Genomic DNA, 12,128 nt, shown 5'->3' on the forward strand with positions numbered 1-12,128 from the left:
GTCAACAGGAAGACTGTGTTGAGATGCACATTCAAACTGCCTAAATTACCAATCAGTAGATGTGTTTACATTACCCTTCAAATTGCGCAAATTGAAATTACGCCCAATGGAAACGCGTCAATTTCACGTCAGTTTCACAATTCGAAAAAGGAATATTTTGCAAGACCGCAATGTAAACATTTACAGGTCACCTGGCGTACATAAAAGTCCGTCATTCTTTAAAGATGGCAACGGTTTATCAAGACCTCGAAGTAGATATGAGGGAGAAACACCCACAAACACCTCATACGTGTCTGCGCCAAAGTATAAAGGACTTTCATTAACATAAATGCCTGGATAACACGCCTATGTCTCCTTCGATTAAATGGGCGATGAATTGAGAAATCAACTTTCCTTTGAGCCTCTGGTATATAAAAGTTCATCATGATATGAGAATATCCTGCAAGTTTCAGAGCTGAAAACGTCCTTGTTAGTCAAAGAAAAGCTTTTATAGACACCAGGCCCAGAAAACGAGAGATCTCAGAATATGTCAACCACTGATGTATTAGGAGGCAGAAGCACCGCCTCAAGCCCGCCCACGACTCGTGGAGCTAAACGATGCGGAATCCATTGTAAACAAGATGGAGGTTGAGACTGGATTTGCAGACATATTGAGATTAAAACACAATGCTGTGCTTTCTATATTGGATCCGACAGGAACAGTGCAACACAATTTTTTTTATGAGTGTTAGTATTGCATTGTTACAGATCATTTGATATCTATTGATTACATACCTAAGCACGCTTTCACAGGCTGGAGAAGGTGTTATTGGTTAATTCGTGATCAGACTCAGACTTTTAACACCAGCTCGCAAAGCCCAAAGTCCCAGGGCTATGTGCTTTTCAGATGGGCGTGCGCACGTATTCACTGATGATCGAGCGAAATTATACAGAAATAACATTCCAATCAATCGCGGGTGGATGAGAGATGAATCATTGTGTTCGTTTGCGAGCCCTGGCTGTGGGCTGGGTGATTCATTCCTGTTGCCGTTTGCCATACACTGTCACTGTCAGGGGAGCTGATGCTCATTAAATATGCAAATCTTATCCAATCCTAGCCGTGGGTGTTTACTACCAAGTCTTCAGTGCGGCACGCCCATCAAAACAGAACGTTTTTCAGAGAGCCTCAAAACCAAGGCAGAAAGTACCCTATTACTTATTCATTATGATGTTTTTGAATGTAAAAACCACGCAAACGTCAGACAACAGTATTTTATTTTATTTTTAAAGCCAGTTCATGACACCTTTAAATAATGGCTAGTGCAGTGGCTGCGATATACATAAACCTACTAACATCCGTCGCCATGATTTAGACTTATTGTGAGGGCAAAAAATATCTCTCATAGCATCGGTTAATGGACACACCGTCATTTTGCAATAGTTTATCGACATTTAGAATATTGCAAACGTTTTGCGCAAATCTGTAACCCTGGTTAGTGACGCTTTGCTTCTTTCAAAAACAATGTTTAGTTCAATAAAAAGCAAAAAGACACTGTGCATTACAGTGATAACATTTAGTGACTACTTCAGCGGATAACATAAGACATTTTTGTATACTTTTCGCACCTTTCTGTGCAATTACAATTTGTTGGAGATAAGTTAAACCTCAAGCAATATTCAGAAGAAATGTCAGTCTTGTTTATGAAGCAGACCTGAGCGACATCTCAGTCCCAATTCACTGCTTGGAAAAGAAAGAGGAGTACATTTTTCAATAATCTTTGTAGATTATTAAGGAGGACATGAGGGGGAGCAAATGATGACTGTATTTTAATTTATGTGTGAACTATCCTTGTAAAGGTACCATGAAAAGAAAACTTGCTTACTTGCATGTTATAGAGCGCAATGAGAATGATTTCCCCATGTATACGTTTCTTTCTTCTTTTGACCTCGTAATGCTTTGTCATAATGACTATCATTCGGTGAGAAATATCGTCTCTTTGGTGGCATATGCCGAATTTCTACAATCATTTAGTCAGTTTAAACACCGGCCCTCTAAAATCGACTGCAAGCTCAAAACTCCCACATCTCAAGCACCAAACAACAACCCTTCGATAGAACCAAGAACCAATCGGATGTTCGTCACAATATGGAAGAAAAAAATCAGTCGCTACGTCTATTTCATTGCAACTTTAAGGGGTTTCTATTTCAGTCACATTGTGCTGTGTAGCACCGCTTACAAAGAACATATTTAGCTTAAGTTTTCTCTCCACTTGTCGAACATATAGTGGTGTGGCACTTCTGCTGTAATCTTCATATAGACTGGGTGATCATCTTTGTGTCATTTAGTGTCGCTTCTTGATAAGAGACAAGCTAACAAAGTGCTAGCCGTAGCTGAAAAATAAAAAAAATTACGCCCTTAGGTTTTCAGAACAAATTGGTTACCACTTCCATTTGGGTTTTCAGTCAAACGCTAATGCCGGATGATAACATCAATCTCATTTCAATGCAGCTGACTGCTTCACAAGTTTAAATCCTTGCCAAGCTAATCAGGCAAGCTAGGGACGGGACAATCAGGCTTACCACATACAATGAGCTGGATGCTATTGTTTTTCTAATCAATAGCTTCCCAAGGCACAGTAATCTTTCAATTACAGTCACACTCCACTTCTTCCTATTGCAGCAACTGCCAATCAGGGTGGTTGGCCTGTTCGCACCATCCCACACAATGGCAGTAGACAAAAAGAGCTCTTCGCAAGCTGAGAGGGAGTGTAAGACATCTCATTGCAACCCTGCCGAGACCCACCAAGGACTAGCTGACTGTTGTGACTGAGCTTCCAACACATATGGCAATTAGACCCAACACTGGATGGCTCTCTGTGAATGAGGATGTGTTGGAGGGATGACTAGGAGTCATGATGCAGTCGTGTGGAAAGTGAGCTCAGTGGGGGGGGGGGGGGGGGTATGGGGTTCCACCATGTTTGAGATTTGACTGTGGCAAAGAGCTAACCAGCAAAAAAACCCTGAAATGTATTTGTTTATGGATTTTTTTCATTATAAATCACCACAACAAAACCAAAGGAAATCAAAACCTGTCAATGTGTGACGTTACTGACTGTTGCGACTAGTTACAATACTGCTTGATGCAAAGCTGCATTGGAGGAAAAAAAAACTAACTAGTTCCGCAATGTCTGTGTGATGTAATTTTCATCAATAGGAGGGTCAGCAGACATAAGAAAGTTTGCATACACAAAGTTTGTGTCCACGCAGTGCGCTTGCAACAGTGCATGTTCGAATGACTAGAGCGATTGAAAACAAAGTCCACTAGATAGTGGGCATGCGTTTTTAAGAAGTGCACGTTTCCATGTCCTTTTCATGTTTTTCCCCCAAAAGCATTTGTGACCATATGCATATAATATCCAAATTTACCAAGTTAACTTGCATAAACTCATAGGAAAAAAAGTACAAAAGCTGTCACTGGGGCGGTACCTTTTCAAAAGGTACACTTGTACCAATATGCACCCTTTAGGTACAAAAGTGTAGCTTTTGAAAAGCTACCGCCCCCCAGTGACAGCTTTTGTACTTTTTTTCTGAGAGTGTATGAACTGGATGGACACTTTTATGACCCTGTCTGACACATTTGTACAGATCGGTTGCATTATTATATTGGCTTCTCACAAACGACACGCAGACGGGAACGTTGCTGTGTTTTTTACTGTAATGCACACTGCAAGACTACATTACCTATCATTGCTTGAGAACTAGAGCAACCCACGGCAACTCAGGAGACAAGCTCAAGATACACTGCACGTTGGTGACCATCAATGCGTCCAAAAATGGTATACTGTTATATAGTCTGACAGTAATAGTTTTTGATTGTGAATACAAATTAAATTAATGATCTATACTGTGTGTGCTTTAATAGACATTGTATTTATTGGACAGTTTTGATATTTCAAAACACTGTTAACCTCAAAGTCTTGAGACTTGACTTGGACCTCAAAGATTTGAGACTTGACTTGGACCTCAAAGACTTGAGACTTGAATTGGACTTCAAAGATTTGAGACTTGACTTGGACCTCAAAGACTTGAGACTTGACTTGGACCTGAAAGATTTGAGACTTGAATTGGACCTCAAAGATTTGAGACTTGAATTGGACCTCAAAGATTTGAGACTTGAATTGGACCTCAAAGATTTGAGACTTGAATTGGACCTCAAAGATTTGAGACTTGAATTGGACCTCAAAGATTTGAGACTTGACTTGGACCTCAAAGTCTTGAGACTTGACTTGGACCTCAAAGATTTGAGACTTGACTTGGACTTCAAAGATTTGAGACTTGACTTGGACCTCAAAGATTTGAGACTTGAATTGGACTTGGCTTTTATGGCTTTGTAAACATGTCTGCTTCCAGGTGCTTTGATCCTCCAAATCGCTCTCAGGGTCTGAAATAGGGACCTAATAAAGTCTTTTTATAAGGGCATACCTGGTTTCACTCTACAGAGATTGAAAATTCTAGTTGCATTCCATGTAAATCTAAACACTAGATTAAAAAGGTAAATTACAGCATAGTTTACACTTTAGAGGGGGCATTTGGGGACACTGAGGATTTGTGTGTTATTTATGACCGTTTAAAAAGAAAAAAAAATGGTACCCTTAATTATCTGGGAACAAAGGAGACTCAAATCTTTCCAATCAAGTTTACAGGCACTGAAATCAATTACGAGCAAAAGTCCCAGAGTGGTAATTACAATAATCTGAAATGTAAATTGGCGAAATGAAACGCCACCTGTTCATAGACTAATGTAATGTAATTATGGCTTAAATTACACAGAAATCTTACTCAATACAAGAGGAAGTTCTTGAATCTTACCTGTGATACACTGAAACTGACCATCATCTCGCTGGATCGTGAAGGCCTCTCCTGGGTTTACCTGCACCAAGATTACCTGAAGAAGGCAAGAAAGAACCTGTTAGAGGAAACCAGTCTATTCAGACCACTTCAAAACACAGTACTTAGATAAACACATTCCCCTTATTCTGTAAAATTACATAAGCTACTTGGATGATAGATAACACTATGCTGAATAAAGATACACTGTATCGATTTGAATGGCCCTACCTGTGAGGGCTCCATGAATAAAATCTAAAAAACGAAACTTCCTGAAGCCCTCATCTTGACCTCGTCTAACACCAGCACAGCGCTACACATGGCTCAGTTTTATTCTAGGCTAATATATCTAGCGTAAAAGTGGCCATTATTCAGCCAGGCAAAAACAGGCTTTTACTACCATCATTTTCTTGTGGCTATACATAACTGACACGCAAATAGATGAAAATGCACACATCCACTTCTGAGCGCAGCAGAGAGTGTAAACACTGTTTACTGACATGACGAAACGGCTCTGATTCCCAGAAAAAGAAGAGAAAAAACAGGAATATATAAATATTTTTGGCAGTCTTAAAATAATTTAGTTTTCCAATCAACGACTGCGGGTCAGGGGAATCACGTATGAATCTGGTACATCTGAATCGTGAAACAGCACAACCAATTTCATTCAAAGTTTTACCCAATCATAAACAGCACAATTTGTCAAAAGAGAACATACTTTTTTTTTTTCTTTTTTTTATCCACAATCTTTTACACTCTTCCATAACGTTCTAGACAATTATTGACAATAAAATGATATAAATGTCCTAAAAGACCATAGACTTAAACAGCAAGAGGAAGAAGAGTAATATAAGGACCAAAACACCATAGAGACATGTAGATGGGCTCTTTGTACATAAAAAAATACAAATCGCAACATCCATAAAAATCCTAGCAACCTTAAAGCGACATGCCAGCAACCACTCAGAACACCCTAAAGGCCCGATATATTTCAAGCAAAGTCGAAGAACAAACTGATGTGATGCCATTTCGAACAAAATCAGGCTGAAACGAAGTACGTTTGAAGTTTGTTTTGGGTGTTCGAAACAGCTTGCCAAAGTGAACTTTGTACTACCATTGGTCCGTTGCGATGATGTAATAGGCAGGTGTGTGCAGAGGCTCCGACCTCTTTCTAATTAAAGTCTTTTCCGGTTTATTTCTCCTGTTTATTTGGCCGAAGTCAGACCAGACGTCTGCGAGTGAAAACATGAACACACTGGAGAGCTGCTTTATAGTATAAAATGAAGTTGAAACGAGACACTGACACAGTTTTTCATGTTTAATACGTTAAAAATGCTTGATTTTAAGCTATCTATTGTATGAATTGATATGCAGTAGGGGTGTAACGATTCGTTTTAACGATTCGATTCGTATCACGATTTGAGGTTGTTGATACGATTCAAGGACGATGTTGGTTCATTTAGAACGATACGATCCGAAACGATTCAGTGACTTGAAATCGATTCAGTAACTTTTTAGCCAAAAATTGTGTGACTGAAATAAATATCTGGATACTGGTCAGTGCAGGTAAAGTTTCCTAGATTCCTGTTGTTTCTTGTAAGGGAATCCGGTATATCAATTAATTATGGATATAAACAAACAAGTAAACAACAATTTGTTGCCAACAACAATGGCAAATGCATTCAAATTTTATTTGAATAAAGTGCAGCCAACAGTTTAGGTTGAATTAACAGGAAGTTAACCTTTTCTGCTCTCATTTTCAATATTCAATACATTTTCAATAAAAGCAAAGTAAGTGCAATCAACATTTCAACAGTAGGCTAACCTGCTATTAATAATATTAATATCAAAAATAAAGTGCAACTAACTTCTCTTCAGGTTTAATTAATAGTAGGTTTACCTGCTACTTTTGCTGGTGTTTTTCAACATTAAAATAATACAAATACAATATTAATATAAATAAAAAATAAGCTGCAACCAACATTTCTTCAGGTTGAATAAACTGGCGTAACCTGCTACTACTCTCAGTTTAATAAACAAACAATATTTAACAAAAGATAAAATGTAACCAACTACTCTTCAATGACTCTACAGATTTCTTTTTCAAAAATATCAACATGATCTGACCGCAGAACACTTCTCTGTGCGTTCACTATGTCGCCAGCAGTACTAAAACTCGCTCTGCTGGTACACTGGTGTCAGGAATGCACAGGTAACATTTAGCAAGGGTTGAAAGTACAGGTAGCTCTTTCTCCTGGTGGCTTGATAATTTCTCGCTGGTTGGCTTCTCCTCTGCCATCCGCCATGCTATTTTGTTTTCTTAGCGCTGCTGCTGGTGCATGCGTTGCGATGATGTCACAGATAGGCAGACTGAATCGAATAATGTTTAACGCCTTTATCATTAAAAGTGCTAAGAAAAAACATTCTTATAAAGTCTGACGTACTTAAATCCAATGCGTTATTTCCTATGATCGATACAATCGATTGATTACCTTTTTAAAACGATGTTAGATCGATATATGTCGTCCGGAAGGCCAACTTGCCGAGCACAGATCGATGTAGTTAGATCATAGGAAAATAAATCGATACATCGATGTAGTAGATTAATCGTTACACCCCTAATATGCAGTATATTAACTTGACTTTACTGGAGTGCCGTAGAGCACGTTGCTATGATCAGATGCTTTTCTAATGGTTTATTAAATGATTAGTTTTTTCAATCTTGTTGAGTGTTTATTTTCTTATTGAGAGGAAAGTGTGCAGCACATATTTACGTATCTAAATGCTGCTTTCAGCAGTGTGGACGAATCAGATGTCCGATAACAGTATATCGATTTACCCCTAAACGAAGAACGAAAAAGAACTTCGCCATGAGTATATCGGAGCCTTAAGTTGCATCCACACATGTATCATCATAATCGCGTGTTGTCGCTAATCTCTGTTCAGTGAAGTCCCTCATAGGCGCTCTTGTGCCATCAATCTGTTATTGGTAAACTGAATGTCTGGACATATTTTTAGAAACAAACAAAGAGAGATGAAGGCATTTGTCTGTTATTGTAGCTAAAACAGTAACAGTCTACTGTTACTACAGATAAGTCCATTGAATTATTAACCAAATCAGAACATTCTATCAATCTACGAATTAAACTCACACATACAGTCAAAAATGTCTAAAACATCAATTTGAGTTTGACAATCTTGTCCCTAATATTGAATATCATGCTGGTGAAGGTGATCAATATGAACAGCAGCAGTGCTAAACTGCTCAATGCATCATAATTAACCAGATAAACAGCAGTACAAATCACTCCCAAAGACTGTAGATTGTTTGTTTTCCCCACATCATTTTATTATATCCATATATGTGGTCACCGACAAATAACATGGAATAGTGAAATCACTTCGGAATTTGCTTCTCTGTCCTGTCTCACTTGCACTCAAGATGGAGTTCAAGGGTTGTTAAAATAGCTGAAAAACGAAAAAAGATTTTGGCTTAAATATTACTAATATTCGAATTATAAAAGGTGAAATTAGTTAACGGACTGTTTTTGTCCAATCCCCTGAGGCTACAAGAGAGCACAATGAGCACAATATTCATGCAACACATTAAATTGTTTATTTAAAGCAATGAAATAACGACTCTTTCTGCATTCAAAAACATGAGTTGCAGTAAAATGGAAAAAGCCCCACAAAGTCTAGAGCAGGGACGGGCAAACTTGGTCCTGGAGGGCCACTGCCCTGCAGAGTTTAGTTCCAACCCTGATCAAACTCACCAGCCTGTAGCTTAGTAATAATCCTGAAGGCATTGATTATCTGGTTCAGGTGTGTTTGATTAGGGTTGGAACCCTAATCTTGGCCCTCCAGGACCAAGTCTGCCCATCCCTGGTCTAGAGACATGTTTTTTTTAAAAGGTTAACTTTACATGGCTTTCTATATATGCGGCTTTCTTTTGCGAGACACAAGTGCAACAGTCAAAGATGTCCATCTAGCGTATGTTTGAGAAAACGATGGAAAAACAGCGCAGAAAATGCGTTCCATGTGAACGGCTTTGATGTAACCAAGACCGTCTCCGCATTGAGCTTCTCCATTTCTGCAATGATTTGAATGAACAACGCAGCAGCGCCACATCTAGCGGGTTTAACTGGATAGGCTAACAAAAAACAACACAACAATGACTTTTACATCACCACATCTCGTGCACCACGATAAGGCTGCCTGACGCACACCAAAAATGTTAATGCACCGGGGTTTTTTCTTTTCAACGAATATTCGAAATTGTACATTTTATTTGACAGCCCCAAATTCTTCATTCTTATTAATTTTCACCCATGCAAAAAGGCTCTTCATCTGCCTAAACATAAAACTCAAATTTGCTGGACACGCCCACATCTGGTCGGCAGAGGTTGCTGTCGTTCGTGTCGCCAGAAGTCACCAGCTCTTACTGAAAATCAATGATAGTGTTGCTGGAAGTTGCTGCATATGTGGACGGGGCTTTAGCGACTATAAGACAAGCTCTTGGAAAACACTCCGACGACATGGCAGTGAGCTCTGCACAGGCAAGCAACACTCTTCTTCAGAAAGTACTAATTCAGTCAATAATGAGCTCCAAATCTGTGCTCTAAATTGCTCATTGGTAATGTGTCTGCCAAGTAATTAAATGTGAAAGTAAACAAAACCAAATCAGCTCAGGAAACTTTTGGAAACACAAATGTATAAAAAAACTAAATTATTCTGTAAATGACAGCCCTCTACAATACCACATAACAAAGAAGGGCAAGGCAGGACTCCACCGTTCAATAGACCTGATGCAAATCGACACATTAGACCACTCAAGGATGAATGATGATGAAGTGGAGAGGACAACATCACTGGCTGTGACGTCAAACCCACGTCACTCGCATGGGTCTGAAATGAGATTGAGAGGTTGGTTCAGCGCTCATCAGAGTACCACTTGTTCCATGAAATCGCTCTGAGTCAGTCTTCCATTGAGCTTTTGTTAAGGCACTATTGATGACACATCTGTCTCGGAGACGAGCGGGAGCACTGATCTATTTCAGTAGAGCAGGGGTCCTGATCTGAAAGCCTCCAGCAGGAAGTCATTTGACTGGCTGATTTTAAAACATATGCCACCTCGTTCAACTCTCGCCAGTCCTTCACTAAAAGGCTCAATGTTTATGCCTTCCTCATGAGAGGATATGGAACGGGGGTTGAGTCACATCAAAAGGTGCGGATGAACTGTGATAAAACCTCACGCAGAGACTGAGAAATGCATTTTGCTATCAGTCAACAGGTAGAATAAATATAAGGAGAGTCCCAGAACAGTCAAAACCACATTGCTGAAGGCAGAGAGAAAAAGAGACAAATATCTTTTTAAATAACACATTTCGAAAAAAAAAAGAAAGAAAATCAGCCATGCATGCTGATTATTAAAGAGTTTGAGCATTTTCTTTCTCTCCATGCTTTCTCAAAGGAGTGCAAATAACACATCATGCCAAGAACAACAGGAACATGTGGCTCTCGCCTCAGCTGAGGGTTAAGAACCGACAGTCCTTCCGGAGGTAAAAACCAACTGAACGAAAAAACTTGTGTTTACCTCATTCTCATCTGAAAGCCAACAGCATCAGTCTCAAGAATGATGGAAAAAAAAGTCTACATTAGCAAGAGGAGAATATTTATCTACTTATTAGATATAAAAACAAATCTCTTAGGCTAACCTTAAAAAAAAAAAAAAAAAAAGCACAGCATTTGTCAGCACAGGCTATTTATTTACCTCAGACTTGTGGTGGAAGTCAGCATTATAGCGCCTGAACTCCCACGGCTTGGGGCTCCAACTGCGGGTCTCCCCTAACACAGCCATCCTCTGTACTTCCGTCTCACTCTCTGTTCCCATTCATAAGTGCCACTGAGACACACCAGCTATCCCTCGACTGCTGCGCACACACACACACACACACACGCAGGAGCGTGTTCTCGACCGACCACATGCGCAGCAGCGAAGAGCGATGCATGAGCAACAGCACACGCAATGATGGGGGTGGCAGAGGGAGGTCTTATTGAATTAGGTTCAAGCAGATACATGCTGTTGCGTTCACGTGTGTATGTGTGCCCGAGCTCGCAATTACTCGTTCCGCTCTGCCTTGCTCACTCCTTTGTTCTGCAACACAGCTGTTTATCCTTTTCCCCACTCTTACATGCTGCATTATTGACACATTCTCCAGATCTCTTTCCTTCTTTGCCAACATGCAGTTCAAGCAACATGTTTACACATACATATATGTGAGAAAAGACTGAATCTTCACTTACTGTAGCCCGCATCTCCCTCTCATCCAGCCACAGCTGCTTCAACAGGCTGGCTGATATTTTAAGGTATCTGGTACCCTCCCGGGGGTCCGAGCCACCCTTCTCCGGCTTCACCCGGTGTTCATGAGATTGGAAGGGCTGCACAGTGTGTTCGACACATGGGGGGCCTGTGTGAACTCTTCACCCTCTTAAGCAAAGCGAGAGGAAGGGATATAGGTCTCGCCTAAGTGCGTTAGCTGGAAGCCGTTCACAAGATAACAGGAGCGAAGCCCATGTTTGCGCTCTCCCTTTCTCTTTTTTGTAATCTCTCCTCCTCTCTCTGCAGTAGATGGATGACTCTCCCTCTTCTCTCTCTTTCTGGCTCCAACTCTGCCTCGGCACCACCGCCAGTCTCCACGGCAACCCCTTCAACAAATAAGCCCCGGCGATGTCCGCAGCGCGCCACCAATGAGGAGGACAGCTAATCGCCTGTGTTCCGCTCACGAGGGGAGGAGGAGAACGAAAAGGAGCGAGGGAGGAAGGCCACGGACGAGTGGATACAATTGCTCTTTCCACCGAGGGTTTGTAATTCTCACCTTTCCCTCTGTGCCATACCGGCATTGACTCGTGACTGTTTTTTTGGTGAGCGTATGTGTGTGAAAGCGAGTGAATATGGATGTCGTCCAGACTTTACAACCCACCTTCAGGTAGTGCCAAGAACTGGACTGGCATGGATCCAGCAAATAAAAACAAGGATGGGGGTCCTCAAGTTATCCTTGACTTCTTTGTTCTGCGTTTTGCTTTGGTGACAACAGTGAGGGCTCACCGAGCGACACACACTCATTCACAGACATGTCCCTCCCCCTTCTATCCGTCTTCTTTCTATTCTCCATTCAGTGAGCGACGCTGCTTCTATTAATACCATGATCGATGTACAAGGATATGAAGTTGAGGTAGTGTAACCGCTTCTTTCGTGTGGAGGA

General features: G+C 40.6%; 1 protein-coding gene across 2 annotated transcripts in view; it reads right to left on the reverse strand.

Moving 5' to 3' along the window:
* fndc3a (fibronectin type III domain containing 3A) overlaps window positions 1–12,128 on the reverse strand; it is a 135,958-nt gene that overhangs the window by 72,434 nt on the left and 51,396 nt on the right. For both annotated transcript variants that reach the window (XM_079824336.1, XM_079824335.1), the window contains exon 3: window positions 4,849–4,924. In XM_079824336.1, the coding sequence (XP_079680462.1) occupies window positions 4,849–4,924 (76 nt within the window). The remainder of the gene's footprint in view (window positions 1–4,848; window positions 4,925–12,128) is intronic.

The sequence above is a fragment of the Gobio gobio genome (genome assembly GCF_949357685.1).
Source record: "Gobio gobio genome assembly, chromosome: 8".
NCBI classification, from domain to species: domain Eukaryota; kingdom Metazoa; phylum Chordata; class Actinopteri; order Cypriniformes; family Gobionidae; genus Gobio; species Gobio gobio.